At 34.3% G+C, this 19549-nt stretch overlaps 1 protein-coding gene and 1 pseudogene across 1 annotated transcript in view; both read left to right on the top strand.

Annotated features, from left to right (window-relative positions):
- The window catches only part of STXBP5L (syntaxin binding protein 5L), a 374070-nt gene that overhangs the window by 316371 nt on the left and 38150 nt on the right, over positions 1–19549 (top strand). The window contains exon 22 of the mRNA XM_019922992.2: positions 808–858. Within this exon, the coding sequence (XP_019778551.1) occupies positions 808–858 (51 nt within the window). The remainder of the gene's footprint in view (positions 1–807; positions 859–19549) is intronic.
- On the top strand, positions 891–10123 carry LOC109547897 (actin-related protein 2/3 complex subunit 1A pseudogene; annotated as a pseudogene).

Genomic DNA, 19549 nt, shown 5'->3' with positions numbered 1-19549 from the left:
TCACTCATTAGAAGGTATAAATTAATTGATAGTATCAATTTGAGTCTTAATAAAGTATTAACTGACAGAAAATATTTCTAACATGATTTCCCCTAATGCAATTTCTTTCTATTATAACATTCCAGTTAAATATTTTATGAGGTGCCCAATGTAAAATTTTTATTAACAGATAATGAGGCAAATTTTCAATAAATTGTAGGAGTTTTCTTGGTTTATTCAAACATTTTATGACAGCTTGATTTATAATAATATAATTAAATTTATTTTCAAATATTTTTTATTTAAGATTTTTTTATCTATTGAATTTAACATTGTAGTATTCAATATATAAGTCATTTCACCTGCCATAGGTATGGTAAAGTTTCCTTCACTATATCATACACATCTATAATAGAATTTTCTTTCTATTTCAAAAAATGCTTACAGAGTTAATCAGTTTTCCCCCTTACCATTGTTATTTATGATCTGAACTTATACATTTGTTGCAGTACTTCTTTATCTATCAGATTTATCTGGAATTGATTTTTGGTTCTTTCCAAAATAAGAAATCACTTCTCATGCTACATGTGAAAAAAACTATGCAAAGATGCACTTAATTATTTACTGTAATAACAATTGCTTTTCTCATGTTTCTGTTTGCGTATTATTTATTCCTGAATGACAACAAACTAACACTGAACAATATTTCTGCTTCCATAATGCTCACTAAATGTAACGTTCACAATACTTATACTGTAAAACATACTGTTCCCTCACACTCCTCTTTAATTTTATATAATTAACTTTTTCCTTTTTCTGTTGTTTCAGTTAAAGGATCAAGAAAGTTAAGTCTGCCAACAGATCTTAAGGCTGATCTTGGTACGGTAGGCAAAAGCCAACAATTTTAAGTTTTCTTACATTCATTTGGCTGAACATTTTAACCAACCAGTCCATGAATAACAAGTTTCCTAGATGGCAGTGTTTAATGGCTTTCCAAAAAGCCTTTCTTAAAAATCACCATACAGTTCTGTTGGCAGCATTCAACATTTTGTTTGTTAATCATTTTACAAAATTATGTTTCATAAATCATTACACACCAAGGTATATAATGTTTTCGGGTTTTTGTTTTTTATCATGAGAATGGTTTTAAACATTAACTAGTCATGCATATGGACCCTTGTGACTGTAACCATGTAAATGAACATCACTTTTTCTGGAACTGTTTTTCCCATTTTGTATATTAATATCATTTAGAATTAATGCTATTTAACAACAACAACAACAAAGTCCGATACATAAAAGAATAGAGTTCTCTCCATTTAAGAAAGTTATAGGAGATTTTATTCACTTTTAGTTTATTTTTTGTGGTGGTTAGGGCTTATTCATAATTCTAGCTCTGAAATAAATAGGCTTTCATAAATTTTTCTTTCAGAACTTTTATCTGCTTGTGCCAAGAGTTTTTTTTTCTGAAATTTAATTGAATTACTTTTATTTTCATCTCCTTTATTCTGACTTAAAGTCATAGCATTAAATCCTACTAATGTCATGGTTGAAATAAGAAAAGTACAATAATTAGTCTTTGCATTATTTTTTAGTGTACAAAGCTGTTTCACATACATTATTTTATTTGACTTTCTTAGCAACTCTTTAAGATAGTTATTATTGTTCCCAGTCTTTTTTTTCAGAGTAGAAACTGAGGTTATATTGTTAATAAATTGTAGAATTAAGATTTTAACCTAGATCACAGAACATAATACCCAAAGTTTATGGAGCATATTCACATACCTCATCTCATTGTATCTAAATTAAATAACTTTTAGTCAAATAGTTTGTTACATTCAAAATCTGATTACATATCATCTTAGACGAATTTGATTAAATTGGACAATTATGTTATTGTATTTTTAAATGCAAAGCACTAACATATTTAGTATTATTATTAGTTTAATATTAACAAAATTGTTATGAAGTTAATTAGTATTTTGCCAATGTAATTGATGTCAGAGGAAGAATCAACATTCTAGTTCCATTTATTGACCTGCTACTACATGTCAGACATTATGCTACATAATTTGTACAAATTATCCGAGATAGATCAGTAATATTGTTCCCACTTTACAAATAAATTAAGGCTATGAAAAATTCAAATTTGTCTAAGGTCATACAACTATAGCAAAACTGAATTTAAATCAGGTATATATCATTGCAAAACTTATAATCTTATAATTACCTATCATTTTGTATAGCATGTACTGTGACAAATGTCAAATGAAGACTAAAGAATGAGAATGCTTTTCTCTAGAAAAATATGCATTCTGATATTTATTCACATAATTTCCACATATCATAATTTCTTTCCTAGAATGTTGAACAGGAATAATAAAAAAAAATAGAAGATTCTCAGCCCACTTCCATATTTATTGGAAGTAGCAAAGAAAGCTCTTAGTTTTAATTCTAATCTGGAGGTCAGTTAGGCATGATTGTTATTAATAAACATATTAATAAACAATTCCTAAAACTGTCAGTCGCCAATTATCTCCTTCCCAGTTGTTTCATTCTATTTTTACACATACTTTAGACAAAGATGATTATGAAAACTCACATATATAAAAGATAAAATAGTCAAGTGCTTATCACTTTACTAAAGGATTTTTTGCAATTAAAAGTATTCACAATAAAATTTCATTAAATCCCTATTTCTAACTATGTTGTCAATGTAATTTCATTTTTAAAACTTGTTTCCCACAAATCTCCAGAAAAAAAATTGTAAGGATTCTGAAAGAGGATAAATGTCTTTATGTATGTAAATTCTTCCAATGTAAAACTTTGCTGTAAAATATATCCTGGGTTGCTTGTAACATGGTTTCAGGAAGAATATTCTCCAGTGGTGTATAACCCTTTAGTGAAGGAGGAAAATGTGTAAGAAGCTATTGTAGTACACCAAATAAGGACCAAAGTAGGATAACAACAGTGAAAATGAAGAGGTGTTACCATGGGAGACTTTACAACTGGGATTGGGAACAGTGAGGGAACAGGACTGGTAAGGCATAAGGAAATAGGGGGAGTCAAGGATGACTACAGAGTGCAGAAAATGGAGAATACCATTCTCATGGAGAATACCTGGTTTGAGAGGAAAGGAAAATGAGTTTGAGTTGCTCAGGGACATTCATGTTAACCACTCAGTGAGCAATTAGAAATGTAGGACTGTTTACCATATAGCACAGGGAACAATATTCAAAATCTTACAATAACGTATAATGAAAAATAATCTGAAAAAAATATATGTATATATCATTTTGCTGTACACCTAAAACTAACACAAATTGTAAGTCAACTATACTTCAATTAAAAAAATAAGGAAAAAAAAGAAATGTAGGGCTAGAGTGTAGAGGGGAAATCTCAAGCCCAAAGTAATAGATTACAGTCATCTGTGTAAAGGTATTAATGACTGTGTATATGAGCTGTTCACTGAAGACAAAGGAAAGATGACAACGTGTTGGAGAGCTTTGGGTACTAATGTAATAACTTCTTTGTTACAAAAATCCTTATCTGGAGTGGCAGTATAACAGTAAAAGTAAAATAATAGTAATAACAGTAAAAACCTCATACGTTGGACAGTTATGCAATTAGAACCCTCAAGTTGTTAGCCTTTTATGAAGTAGTTACCAGAATCATGGTAAATTGCTTTATTCCCTAACATTTTAACATTCAGTGAAAAACTATCTTGTTTCTCAATTTTTAACAAAAAATACAGACATTTCTCTTTCTTAATAAAGACTTTGAATTAATGACCTAAAAATGAATTGATAATTCAAACCCTGAATGCACATAATCCAGGGGCTGGCACAACGTTATGAATATAGTGTTATATATGCATTATAGAATACTGTAAATGAAACACAGGCCCCTGTGAACCCTTAAAAATATCTACTACAGGATGGCCTCCAGCCAATGAAAAGATGCGTGGAGAGGCCATGGTCAAAGGACAAGTAGTGATAATTTAATTTATTTAATTGTAAAACTAAAGTTAAATGACAGTGGCAAATATTATTATAAAATAAAATGTAAACATAAAATCCATAATGATATAGAAATACCTTAACTTTTATTTTTTCGAGAGGGAAAAGAGAGGTTAAAGTTGCTAACAAGAGTTAGTATTTCTATAGCTAAGTGTGGTGGTTAATCGGTGATGAACTGAGAGCAAAGATAAGCAGAGGAAGAGGAATTATACTTAATTTCACCTTTCACAAGGGGAAATAAATTGACATTATGCATATATAGCAATTCAAGAAGAATTAAAATTATATCTTCAAGATAACCACTAAAAAAATTAATACCCCAAATAAATCAGGCAAAGGATAATACATATAAAAAAGAAAATAAGAAAATACAGGCCATATAGTGAAAGAAGCTACAGAAACTAGAGAAGGAAAAAGAAGAAGGAAGAGGAAGAAGGGGGGAAGAGGAGGAGGAGAAGGAAGAGGAAGATGAAATAATCTACATAAAACTTGCAGAATGGAACACAGCCTGTTCCTGTTGACTGACCAGAGTCTTCAAATTCTACACTCTGAGCCTGTCAGGACTGCCCTGACCCCAGCTTTCTAACCTTTAAAAACACCAAAAATATTGTCCCTGAAACAATTTTTACTGGAGCCAGTTGCCGTGCCATACTCAGATTGCCCTTAGCCACAATACCCACAAAGTTCCCACCTCTAAGAGGAATGGGAGCCAGTGGGTGAAACCTCATGCACTCCAGGAGCACAGTGGAGACATCACAGGTAGGGATAGAGCTCTCGAGCATGATCACACTGTCCTTTGCAGGAGTTGGAAAGATGGGGTTTGGACGCTAACCCTGGTAACCTTGAGAATTAATCATGCAGCCACTTTTGTGAAGTGGTCCCCTCTAAAGAACAAATTTGCTGTGGAGAGTGAAAAACAATTCATTTCTGTCTGTCACTTGGATATAAAAATGACGAGTGGGTAAGCAAGAACATTAAAAAGCCAGTTCATTCACTGTCCTTAGTTTGGACCGGTATCTCCGTGTTTTGCTGACAGCAGGATCATGTGACTTCAAATGCAGAGTGCTTCTACATACAATTAAAAAGTGGATGAAAAGCCAACCAGCATGCCATGGAGCAGCAAGATGCATTTTGGTTAACTGATGTCACAGTTTGGTGGCACTGGAGGCTGGGTCCCTGGTTCAACTTCTCTACCACTGGGAGCCTGAGTAAGCACCACATGCAGTCCTGATGTCTCAAATAGTGTTCAGGTTGCAATCTGAAAACAGAGTTCCTGTCACTCCTGAGTGTATTATTTGTCTCAGAGAACAGTGGTGTTGTAGCTCCTGGCCAAGAATGCTGCCCAGTGCTTTTTAACTAAGATGACCATGGCTGCTTGACCTTAGTCTCCAAACTAGACTTTCCAAAACACAGCATGCAGCACATGTTAGCCATGGAACACTTCCACAACATAGACAAGAGTCACAATCAAGGACCATAATACAGTCTCAGAGATGGTACACCAGAATAGCATCACTCAAGTACCTATTTGCAAGATAGACAAGCAAGATGATCAGAAATTTTGCCCTATAGGAATCAATGGAGCCATGATGATTTGGGATTTCAAGACCTTAGAGTCCTCCACCCAGGGCCTTCAACTAATATGAAGCTGAGTGAACCTCTATGATCTAGCATGACAGACTACAACTGACTGCAGCTCTGTTTGTAACTTGCAAGATGGTGAGGAAAGCCAACCACAAGGAAACACTAAAAATGCATATGCCGATATCATTTGAATGTTGTTTGAATATAACTGGTGAAAATGTTGGATTTTTAAACAGTCTTTTAAAGTTTTTAATCTATTTTTTTGTACGTTTGGTTTTTGGCTGTTTCATTCCATTCTAGACCAAAGCTTCTCTTTAAGCAGTTCATTATGGAAAATTGTCACATTAACTTAAGAAGGGGGTTAGTATGTAAATTGTCTCCCAGAAAATTAAGTAAAAATACTAAATGTGTTTTTTTAAATGACAGAACTATAATGAAATGTCTCTGTCAATAGACATAAAAAGTGAATTACTTTACTTACAAGAAAAAGGCTTTCAGCATGTATAGCAAAACAAAATTCACAAGAGAGACATCTAAAGCAAAGTGATTCAAAGGCTAGTAGTAGGACATATAAGACAACTACTAGCAAAAATAAAACAGGAATTATGATGTTAATATCAGCTGAGTTCAAGGCAAAATACATTAAATTAGAAAAGTGCTGATACTTATAGTGCAGAAATGTACCATCTACAATGAAACTGTTTACAAATTTTAATAAACCAAATAATGTAGGATAATAATTACATTTCTTACAATTCTTGATGTACAAGAAACATTAAACAGAAATGTGATAACCATAAGAGATTCTAACATAATTTAATGACAACTCAAGGAGGCAAAAAGTAAGAAAAACCATATGGGAACAAAGAAACATAATTTACTTGGAAGATTTATTTAATATATCCTGAGCTTTATACCTTGAAAATGTGTTATAATTTCAAGTGCCCACTGAAAAACTTATAAAAGTTAAACCAATGTTAAAACCACAAAGAAGACCTTAATATGTAAAAGTAGAATCTTACAAACCACATTTTTAAATCAAATTAATGACCTAAGAAATTAAAACAAAAAAATAGAGAAAACAACAACAACCCCTACCACCTGCATGATTTTAAAACCCTCAAACAATTCTTGGGCCTGGTTTCTGACTTACTAGGTGAGTAGCTAGCTCTTTTTTCTTTTTTTTTTTTTTTTTTTTTTTTTTTTTGGCCGTGCCGTGCATTTTATAGGATCTCAGTTCCCTGACCAAGGATCGAACCCAGGCCCACAGCAGTGAAAGCACCAAGTCATGACCACTGGACCGACAGGATTTCCCACTAGCTTTTTTTTCATAGCTCCTGCAATATCATGGATCAAGAACTCTGAAAATTATAGACTTAAAGATCTGGAAACTAGTGGAAAGCAACTATAAAACTACTTACCCAGAGTAGAGAACAAAGAAGGGGGAGCTGGAGAAAAAATTCCAGACTACATAAAAAAAAATCTCGTGCTAAAAGAGACAAAAGTTAAGTACTACAATAGTTCATTCTATATGAAATTAATTTTATTAAAAGAATAACAAAGACTTATTTTAAAGACTTTTAGGATACTCAAAGGGAGCAATGAAACAATTTTTTAGAAGATTATGAAGCTAAAACAAGCACAAATGAAAAAGCCAATTAAGAATTGGATAACAATGGATGAACAAATAGAGACTATTAATAAAGAAATAGAAATTATAAAAAGGAACTAAGTAGAAATTCTGGAGCTAAAAATTACAAAGGCTAAAGTGAAAAATTCACCAGAAAGGTTTAACAGCAGATTTGAGCTGGCAGAAGAAAGTGGCCAATTGAAATTATCAACTCAGAGGAGCAAAAAAATATGAAAGAAAATTAACAAAGGTTCAGTGACTTGTGAGACACCATTGAGTATGCCAGTATATTATGGGAGTACCAGAAGAGAAGGAGAAAAAAGGGAAGAAAGAATATTTGAGGAAATGGCTGAAAACATCCCAAACTTGAGGAAAGATGTGAATCTCTACAGCCAAGAAAGTCAATGAGCTCCAAATGTGAAAAACTCAAAGAGACCCACACTGGGACACATTACAATCAAACTTTACACAGAGAATCTTAAAAGCAGCAAGAGAGAAGTGACTCATCATGTATAAGGGCTCCTCAATAAGATTAAAAGCCAGTTGCACATCAGAAACCATAAAAGCCAAAATGCAGTAAAATGACATATTTAAAGTGCTGAAAGAAAAGAAAAATGTCGACAAAGAATTCTATAACTGGCAAAATTTTCCTTCAAAACTGAAAGAGAAATTAAGACATTCCCAGATAAACAAAAGCAAAGAGAGTTTATCACTAGTAGACCCCCCCCCCCCCCCCCCACACACACAAGAAATACTAACGGGAGTCTGCCGGCTGAAGTGAAAAGACACTAGACAGTAACTTGAAGCCATTTAAGGAAATAAAGAACACTGGTAAAGGTAACTAAATAGGCAGATACAAAAGCCAGTATTATTATATTTTTCTTAACCCCTCTATTTTGTTTCCTACATGACTTAAGAGACAAATGTATAAAACTGTTATAAATCTTTTTTAATGGGCATGCAATGTATAAAGATACTAAGGCAACAACAACATAAGGGGAGGTGAGGGAGCTCTATAAGAGCTGAGTTTTGTATGCTATTGAAGCTAAGTTGGTATCAATTCAAAATAGATTGTTATAAATTTATGATGTTAATTATAATCACCAGAATAACCATTTGAAAATAACTAAAAAATACACAGAAAAGGAAATGTGGAGGGATAAAAAAGGTATATTAGAAAAAAAAATGAATCAAAAAAGAAGGCAGTATTGGAGCAATTCAGAAAGATATTTTTTGAAAACAAATATAAAAATGGCAGAAGTGCTTCTTTATTAGTAATTATTTTTTTAAAGTAATTACTTTAAATGGATTAAACTCACCATTTAAAAGTCAAATTGGCAGACTAAAAAGTATATAAGATCCAACTATACAAGAGACTCATTTTAGATTAAAAAAACAAATATATTAAAATTAAAATGATAGAAAATGATATTCTATGCAAATAGTAAACAAAGCTTGGGTGGCAATATTAATACTAACAGACAAAGTAGACTTTAAGTCAAAAACTAACAAAGAAGGACATTATATATTGATAAAGGCATCAATTCAGTGAGAAGATAAAACAATTGTAAATAAATATGCACCAAATAGCAGAGTCCCAAATATATGAATCAAACATTAACAGAATTGAAGGGAGAATTAGACAATTCTACAATAATAGTTGGAGAATTCGATAGGCTGCTTTCAATGAGGATAGAAAATTTACACAGGTGATCAAAAAAGAGGATGTGAATAACACTGTAAACCAATTAGTCCTAATAGACATATATAAAGTACTCTACACAATAATAGTAGAAGACATATTCTTCTCAAGGGCTCATGGAACACTGTCCAGGACAGGACATATTTTAGGCCACAAAACAAGACTCAGTAAATTTAAGAAGATTAAAATCATACAAAGTTTTCTCTTTAACCACAATGGAAAGAAACTAGAAGTCAGAAATAAAGCTGGAAGGCTTCCCTGGTGGCGCAGTGGTTGAGGATCTGCCTGCCAATGCAGGGGACACGGGTTCGAGCCCTGGTCTGGGAAGATCCCACATGCCACGGAGCAACTAGGCCTGTGAGCCACAACTACTGAGCCTGCACGTCTGGAGCCTGTGCTCCGCAACGAGAGGCCGCGACAGTGAGGCCCGCGCACCGTGATGAAGAGTGGCTCCCGCTTGCCGCAACTAGAGAAAGCCCTTGCACAGAAACGAAGACCCAACACAGCCAAAAATAAATTAATTAATTAATTTTTAAAAAGGAAAAGAAAAGAAATAAAGCTGGAAAATTCATCAAACTTGGAAATTAAATAGAACACTCTTAAACAACTAATGGATCAAAGAGGAAATTAAAAGGGAAATTGGAGATACTTTGAGACGAATGAAAACAAACAACTAAATCGATAGGTTACACCGTAGACACATCTCAGAGGAAAATTATAGTTATAAATGCCTATATTAAAAAGAAGAAGGCTCCTATTTACAATAGCCAGGACATGGAAGCAACCTCAGTGTCCATCGACAGATGAATGGATAAAGAAGATGCGGCACATATATACAATGGAATATTACTCAGCCATAAAAAGAAACAAAATTGAGTTATTTGTAGTGAGGTGGATAGACCTAGAGTCTGTCATACAGAGTGAAGTAAGTCAGAAAGAGAAAAACAAATACCGTATGCTAATACATATATATGGAATCTAAAAAAAAAAAAAAAGAAATGGTTATGAAGAACCTAGGGGCAGGACAGGAATAAAGATGCAGACATAGAGAATGGACTTGAGGACATGGGGAGGGGGAAGGGTAAGCTGGGATGAAGTGAGAGAGTGGCATGGACTTATATATACTACTAAATGTAAAATAGATAGCTAGGGGGAAGCAGCTGTATAGCACAGGGAGATCAGCTCAGTGCTCTGTGACCACCTAGAGGGGTGGGATAGGGAGGGTGGGAGGGATACACAAGAGGGAGGAGATATGGGGATATATGTATATGTATAACTGATTCACTTTGTTATAAAGCAGAAACTAACACACCATTGTAAAGCAATTTTACTCCAATAAAGATGTTAAAAAGAAAAAAGAAGAAAGCTCTCAGAACAATAATCCAACTGTACACCGTAACAAACTAGAAAAGATCAGCCAATTAAACCCAAAGCTAGCAGAGTAAGAAAAAAAATAAAGATGAAAGAAAATAAAATAGATAATGGAAAATCAATAATCAAGCCATAAGTTGACTCTGAAAAGATCAACAAATTGACAAACCCTCACCTAGACTAAGAAAAAAAAAGAGAATACAAACAGTTATAATCAGGAATAAAAGTGGGTACATTACTATCAACCTTACAGAAGTTAGAGGATTATAAGAGAATACTATGAACAACTGTATGCCAACATTAGATAATCTAGATGAAATAGGCAAATTCCTAGAAATACATGAATTACCAAAACTGACTTAAGAAGAAAGAAAATCTGAGCTTAGCTATTCAATGTCAAGTAAGGACATTGAATCAGTACTCAGAAACCTCCTGACAAAGAAAAGTCCAGGATGAGATGGCTTCACTGGTGAATTCTACCAAATATGTAAAGAAGAATTAACACATATCCTTATCAAACTCTTGCAAAAAAATAGAAGAGGGAACCTTTCCTAATGCATTCTATGAACCAGCATTACTCTGATTACAAACCTAGACAAAGAACACCCAAGATAATAAAATTAAAGACCAATATCCCTTATGAATATACATGCAAATATTCTCAAAGTATTAGCAAACAAAATCCAACAGCATATTAAAAGGATTATATACCATAATCAAGTGAGATTTATCTCAGAAATACAAGAGTGGTTCAACAGAAGAAAATTAAAAAGGTAAAAAAACCACACTAACAGAATGAAGGAAAAATCCCACACATGATCATCTCAATTGGTGCAGAAAAAGGATTTGACAAAATTGAATACCGTTTCATGATTCAAAAAAAAAAACCACACAAAACAAAAAAATTCAGAAAACTAGAAATAGAAGGGAACGTCCTTAAACTGATAAAAGTCATTCATGATAAGCCCACAGTCATTCTACTCAAGGGTGAAAGACTGAAAACTTTCTTCATTAAGATCAAGAACAAGACAAGGATGCCTTTGTTTACCACTTCTATTTTGTACTGGAAGTTCTAGCCAGAGATGTTAAGCAAAATAAATAAGTAAAGAGCATCCAAATTAATAAAGAAGTAAAACTATCCCTGTGGCAGATGGCATGATCCTCTATACAGAAAATCCCAAAGAATCCACAAAAGAACTAGAACTAATAATTTAGCAAAGTTGCAGCGTATAAGATAAACACACAGAAATCAGCTGCATTTCTATACATCAGCAATGAAAATTTTGAAAAAGAAATTTTAAAAAATTCCATTTGTAAGTCTCCCAAATAATAAAATACCTAGAAATAAATTTAACCAAGGAGATGTAAAACTTGTACACTGAAAACTACAAAACATTGCTAAAAGAAATTAAAGAAGACCTATGTAAGTGAAAATACATCCCTTGTTCATGAATTGAAATGCTTAATATTGTTTAAGTCATACCCAAAACAATCTAACAGATTTAATGCAGTCACAGCCAAAATACCAATAGCCATTTTAAATAATGAAAAAGCTTATCCTAAAATTCATGTGGAAATGACAAAGCAAAAATAGATAAAACAATACTGAAAAAAGGAGAAAGTTGGAAGACTCACACTTCCCAATTTCAAAACTTCCTGCATAGGTACACATATCAAAACAGTGTGATAGGGGCTTCCCTGGTGGCGCAGTGGTTGAGAGTCCGCCTGCTGATGCAGGGGACATGGGTTCGTGCCCCGGTCTGGGAAGATCCCATATGCCGTGGAGCGGCTGGGCCCGTGAGCCGTGGCCGCTGAACCTGCCCGTCTGGAGCCTGTGCTCCGCAACGGGAGAGGCCACAACAGTGAGAGGCCCGCATACCGCAAAAAAAAAAAAAAAAAAAAAAAAAAAACAGTGTGATATTGGCATAAAGATAGACATATAGATCGATGATAGAACTGAGAGTCCAGAAATAAAACCATACATCTATGACCAATTGATTTTCAACAAGTTACCAGGACAATTCAGTGAGGTTTGGGGTGGGGGGCAGGGAATAGTCTCTTCAACAAATGATACTGAGACAACCGGAAATCCACATGCAAAATATTGGAGATGGACCACTACCTCATACCACTTCCAAAAAAAAAAAAAAAAAATGGATCAATGACTTAACTTTAAGAGATAAAGCTAAAAAACTCTTAGAAGAAAACATAAGGGAAAATGTTCATGACACTGAATTTGGCAATGGATTCTCAAATATGACACCAAAAACACAAGCAACAAAAGAAAAATTGGACTTCAAAATTAAAAATTTTTGCACAAAGGACATTATCAAGAAAGTGAAAAGACCACCTACAGGGAAAATATTTACAAATCGTATGTCTGATAAGGTTCTACTATCCAATATTCAGAGAACTCCTAAAGTTCCATAACAAACAACTCAATTTAAAAATGGGAAAAAGTTATATAGATATTTCTCCAAAGAAGATATACAGATGGCCAATAAGCACATGAAAAGATCTTCAACTCACTAATCATCGGGGAAATGCAAATCAAAACCACAATGAAATATCACATACCCAATAGGTGGTGGCTACCATTAAAAAATAAAACCAGAAAATAATGTGTTGACGAGGATGTGGAGAAGTTAGAAACCTTGTGTACTGTTGGTGGGAATGTGAAATTGTACAGCTGCCATGGAAAACACACATTATTGACAATAGCTAAAATATGGAAGCAACCTAATCCACAGTTTATCAGTGGATGAATGGATAAACAAAATATGTGTAAAACATACAGTGGAATTTGTTCAGCCTTAGAAAGGAAGGAAATTCTGACATACACTACAACATGAATGAACCTTGAGGATACTATGCTAAGTAAACTAAGCCAGTCACAAAAAGAGAAAAATTGTACGATTCCAATTGCATGAGGTACCCAGAGTAGTGATATGTATAGATAAAGAAAGAATTGTGGTTGCCAGGAGCTGGGGGAGAGGAAAATGGGGAGTTATTTTTTAATGGGTAATGTGTTTCATTTTTACAAGGTGAAAAGAGTTCTGGAGCTGGCCGGTGCACAGTACAAATGTGCTTAATACCACTGAGTTGTACACTTAAGATTGGTTAAGATGGTAAATTTTATGTGTATTTTACAATCTTAAAATATTTTATCTTAAAAAGGCATTACTGATTCATGCTACGTAGATGAACCTCAAAAACATTACATGAAGTGAAAGAAGCCAGACAAAAGGCCACATATTGTATGATTCCATTTATATGAAATATGCGGAATAAGTAAATCCTTAGAAACAGAGAGCAGATTGATGGTCATCAGTGGCTAGGGAAGAGTAGAGTGGGCAGTGACTGCTTAATGGGTCAGTGCTGTTTTTTGTGGTGATGAAAATGTTTTGGAGCTATATAGTGGTAGTTGTTGCACAACATTGTGAATGTACTAAATGCCACTGAACTGTACATTTTAAAATGGTTTTATATGAATTTCACCTCAATAAAAACTGTAGGAAAAAAATTTTTTAAACTGGTGAAATATGAATGAAGTCTAGAGTTCAGCCAATAGTAGTGCACCAAGGTGACACTGGGAAAGGAGAATGAGAAATTTATGTATTCTATTTGCTACTTTCCTCTAAATGTAAAATTATTCCAAAATGAAATATTTCCTTTAAAAAAAAATGGGCAAACTACTTGAAAAGACTCTTTGCCAAAGAAGATAGATGGCAAATAAGCACATGAAAAGATATTCAACATCATTAGCCACTAGAGGAATGCAAATTTAAACAAGAATGGAATGCCACTAAATACGCATTAGAATGGCTAAAATTAAGCATACTGGCAAAAACGAAGTGATGATGAGGATAACACAGATCAACTGAAACTCTCATACTCTGCTGGTGGGAATGCAAAATGGTATAAGCATTGTAGAAAAAAGATTGGCATTTTCTTATAAAGTTAAAACACAATTACTCTATTATCTAACAATCCCATTCCTGGGTACTTACTCTAGAGCAGCAGTCCCCAGCCTTTTTGGCACTAGGGACCGGTTTCGTGGAAACCGTGGGAAAAAACAATTTTTCCACAGATGAGGGGAGGGGATAGTTCAGGCAGTAATGCGAGGGATGGGGAGTAATGGGGAGTGGCAGATGAAGCTTCACTGGCTCGCCCGCCGCTCACCTACTACTGTGTGGCCTGGTTCCTAACAGGCCATGGACTGGTACCTGGGGGTTGGGGACCCCTGTTCTACACAATGAAAAGTGATCTTCACTCAAAAATTTATATATAGATTTCATAGCAGCTTTAATTGTAATAGCCAAAAGCTAGAAACAACCCACATGTCCTTCAACTGGTGAATGGTTAAACAAAATGTGGCACCTTATACCATTAAATGCTATTCAGCAATAAAAGAGAACAAACTGTTGATATTCACAACTTGTATGGATCTCAAGATAATTGCACTGAGTGAAATAAAGCTGATCTTAAAAGGTTAAGTACTATATGAATCCATTTATATAGCAGTCTTGAAATAAAATTATAGAGCTGGAAAACTGATTAGTGTTAGCCAAAAGTTAGGAATGGGTGAGGGAAGGACTAGTGTGGCTATAAAGAAGTAACACGGGAGATCCTGTTGATGATGGAACAGTTCTGAATCTTGATTATAGTGGTAGTTCCCCAAATTGACACATGTGACAAAATTATTTGGAACTACACATACATACAAATAAGTACATCTAAAACTGACAAATTTGAGTAAGCTCTGTGAATTGTACAAATGTCATCTTGGTTTTGATTTTAAACTATAGTTATGCAAGATATTAGTGATGGGGAAATGGGTGAAGGGTACATGGAAACTCCCTGTACACTTTTAAAAATAACATACATATATATATATATATTTTTTTTTTTTACTTTTTATACAATTTTTAAAGGTTATACCCAATTTAGTTATTACAAAATATTGGTTATATCCTCTGTGTTGTACAATACATCCTTGTAGCCTATAATACACCCAATAGTTTATAACACCCACTCCCCCACCCCTATGTTGCCCCTCCCACCTCCCCACTGGTAACCACTAGATTGTTCTCTGTATCTGAGTCTGCTTCCTTTTTGTTATATTCACTAGTTCGTTGTATTTTTTAGATTGCACATATAAGTGATATCATACAGTATTTGTCTTTGTCTGACTGACTTCATTTAGCAAATGCCCTCCAAGACAAACCATGTTGCAGCAAATGGCAAAATTTTTTTATGGCTGTGTAGTATTCCACTGTGTGTGTGCATGGGTGTGTGTTTTATATATATATATTTATATATATAACATCTTCCTTATCTATTCATCTGTCGATGGACACTTAAGTTGCTTCCATATCTTAGCAATTGTAAATAATGCTGCTATGTACATTGGGGTGCATGTATCTTTTCAAATTAGTGTTTTGGGTTTTTTTTTGGATATCTACCTAGGAGTGGAATTGCTCGTTCATATGGTAGTTCTATTTTTAGTTTTTTGAGAAACCCTCATGCCATTTTCCACAGTGGCTGCACCAATTTACATTCCCACTAACAGTGTATGAGGGTTCCCTTTTCATATTTTTAATATAATTAATGTTTTAAAGCAATTTTACATATTGCGTATTCCCCTTCCCTCCCCCGCCCGAGAGCCTTCCCCACTCTTAACATCCTCCACCAGAACGGTACGTTTGTTATAACTGATGAACCTATATGAATACATCATCATCTCCCCAAATCCATAGTTTGCAATAGGGCTTACACTTGATGTTTTAACATATGTATAATGACACGTATCCATCATTATAATACATTACAGTGTAATACAGAATAGTTTTACTGCTCTGAAAATCTTGCATCACCCTGCTCATCCCTCCTTCCCCCGTAACTGCTAGCAACCACAGATCTTTTTACTGTCTCCATAATTTTGCCTTTTTGAGACTATCATACAGTTGGAATCATACAGTATGCAGTCTGTTCAGATTGACTTCCTTCCTTTAGTAATATGTAACTAAGTTTCCTTTATGTTATTTTCATGGCTTGATAGCTCATTTCTTTTCAGCACTGAATAATATTCCATTGTCTGGATGTACCACAGTTTATTCATCCATTCAGGCTTTTGTATGGACATAAGTTTAACCTCTTTGGGTAAATACCAAGGAGTATGATTGCTGATCATATGGTAAAATTATGTTTAGCTTTTTAAGAAACTAGCAAACTGTCTTTCCACAATCAATTTAGCGTTCCCACCATCAATGAGAGTTCCTGTTGTTACACATCCATTCTAGCATTTGGTGTTGACAGTGTCTTAGATTTTTGCCATTCTAATAGCTGTGTAGTGGTTTCTCATTCTTGTTTTGATTTGAAATTTAAAATATTTTTGTGTGGTCATTTGCCATCTATCTTCTGGTGTGGTATCTGTTTAGATCTTTTGCCCATTTTTTAGTCAGGTTGTTTTCTTTTTGTTGAATTTTAAGAGTTCTTTGTGTATTTTGGTTAACGGTCCTTTATCAGATATATATTTTGCAACCATTTTCTTCTAGTCTGCGGCTTGCCTTCTCATTTTCTTGATAATGTCTTTTACAAAGTAGAAGTTTTCAATTTTAGTGAAGTCAAACTTACCAATCTTTCTTTCATGGATTGTGCCTTTGTGTTTGATAATGTCTTTTTAGATGTAACACCAAAGTCATCTACATTTTCTCCTATGTTCTCTTCTAGTAGTTTTACAATTTTGTATTTAACATTTAGGACTATGATCAATTTTGAGTTAACTTTTGTGAAGGGTGTAAAGTCTGTCTAGATTTGTTTTTTATGTATGTATATGTCTAGTTGTTCCAGTACCATTTGTTGAGAAGACTATCTTTTCTCCATTGTATTGCTTTTGCTCCTTTGTCAAGGATCAGTTAACTATATTTGTTGAATCTGTTTCTAGGCTATTTCATTCCAATGATATATTTATCTTTTTACCAATATCATCTGTCTTCACTACTTTAGGTTTATAATAAGTCTTAAAGTCAAGTAGCGTCAGTCCTAAGACTTTGTTCTTCTCCTTTAGTATCCTATTGGGTATTCTGGGTCTTTGTCCTCTCCATATAAACTTTAGAATCAGTTTGTCAACATCCACAAAGTAACTTGCTGGAATTTTTATTGGGATTGTGTTGAATCTATAGATCAAGTTGGGAAGAAGTGATGGCTTGACAGGATTGAGCCCTCCTATCCATGAACATGGAATCTCTCTCCATTTATTTGTTCTTCAGTTTCTTTTATCAGTAAGGAATTTTTGTAATTTTATAGTTTTCTTCATATAGATCATGCACATATTTTGTTAGATTTATATAACATGCTTTGTTAGATTTATACCTAAGTATTTTATTTTTCAGGATACTAGTGTAAATGTTAATTGCTTTTAATTTCAAATTCTGTTGCTAGTATATAGGAAGGTTTTTGTCCCATGTGAATGCTTACCAAAGGGTGACCTCAGCTGGGGAGCATTTTAACACTCAAGTAGATAGAACGACCCATTCTGTGGATACCAGTCAGCTTCTTTCCCAGCCACCCTGTCATCGCCAAATGTGCTCATGAACAGAGTAACCATGGTCGCAGGGATGCAGGTTATGCAAAGGCTCAGCAACATGGACTTCCACTCACCAAGGTCATCTTGACTACAACCACTGTTGAGTGCCCATTATGACAACAGCAAAAATCAACACTGTCTCCAATATGGCACCATGTCTCAGGTGATCAGTTACCTGGTGGCAGGTTGATGACCCTGAACTTTCATCATGGAAGGAACAGCATGTTGTTCTTACTAGAATAGACACTTACACTGGATATGGATCTGCCTTCCCTGAATGGAATGCTTCTACTAGAACTATTATCCATGGGCTAACAGAATGCCTTATTATGATATTCTGCATAGCATTACTTTTCATCAAGGAACTCATTTCACAACAAATGAAGTATGGCATCGGGCCAATGCTTATGGGGGGCATTGGGCCAATGCTTATGGGGTCACTGGTCTAACAATGTTCCTCACCATCCTAAAGCAAATATATATATATATATATATATATATATATATATATATATATATATACACACACAGCTATTAATCTATTGATTAATGTTAGGGTGGTATATCTTTCTCTATCTGTTTACTTTTAATCTATATATGTATCCTTAAATTTCTTGTAGACAACATAAAGTTGGGTCCCTTTTTTTTTTTTTGGCGGTACGCAGGCCTCTCACTGTTGTGGCCTCTCCCGCTGTGGAGCACAGTCTCCGGATGCGCAGGCTCAGCGGCCATGGCTCACGGGCCCAGCCGCTCTGCAGCATGTGGGATTCTCCCAGACCGGGGCACGAACCCATGTCCCCTGCATCGGCAGGCGGACTCTCAACCACTGTACCACCATCGAAGCCCTGGGTCCCATTTTTTGAATCACTTTGATAGTCTGTCTTTTAATTGATGTATTTAGACAATTGACATTTAAAGTGGTTATATAGTTGGAATAATGTCTACCACAGTTGTTACTTTCTATTCATTTCCCTTCTTCTTTGTTTCTGTTTTCTTCTTCCACTTATTTCTTCTTTTTGTGGTTTGAATTGGGCATTTTATATGATTCCTTTTCCTCTTCTTTCTTAGCTTATCAATTATACTTCTTTTTTACTTTTTTTTTTAGCAGTTGCCCTAAAGTTTGCAATATACATTTACAACAGATACAAGTCCACTTTTAAATAATACTGTACTGCTTCATGGATAGTGAAAGTATCTTATAGTAACAAAATATTCCTAATTTCTCCCTCCTGTTACTTGTATTACTACTGCCATTCATTTCACTTATCCACAAGCTATACTGCTATCCTGTATACTTTTTGGGAACTTGGTGTGGTTATATATTTATTTCAAAATAAAAAGCAAAAAACTGTACCATTTCTAAAAAACACTGTGCCCTGGAACAAAAATCAATATCTAAAGAATAGAAAACAAATAGCACTTAATAACACAGGCATCCAGGCAATGATACCATGTCAACAGGAAAATACAATCCATGATAAATGGAAAATACAATTGATAAAGACAAAATATCAGTCAGTAGAAACTGACCCAGAAGTGACACACAGGATAAAATTAGTGGACAAGGACATTAAATCAGCTATTGTAAATATACAGATGATCCTTGACTTACAATGGTTCAACTTACAGTTTTTCAACTTTATGATGATGCAAATGCAATACACATTCAGTAGAAA

Source organism: Tursiops truncatus, chromosome 4 (assembly GCF_011762595.2).
Source record: "Tursiops truncatus isolate mTurTru1 chromosome 4, mTurTru1.mat.Y, whole genome shotgun sequence".
Classification (NCBI taxonomy): domain Eukaryota; kingdom Metazoa; phylum Chordata; class Mammalia; order Artiodactyla; family Delphinidae; genus Tursiops; species Tursiops truncatus.
The sequence above is the reverse complement of the archived record's forward strand: the minus strand, read 5'-3'. Positions and strand labels throughout refer to the sequence as shown.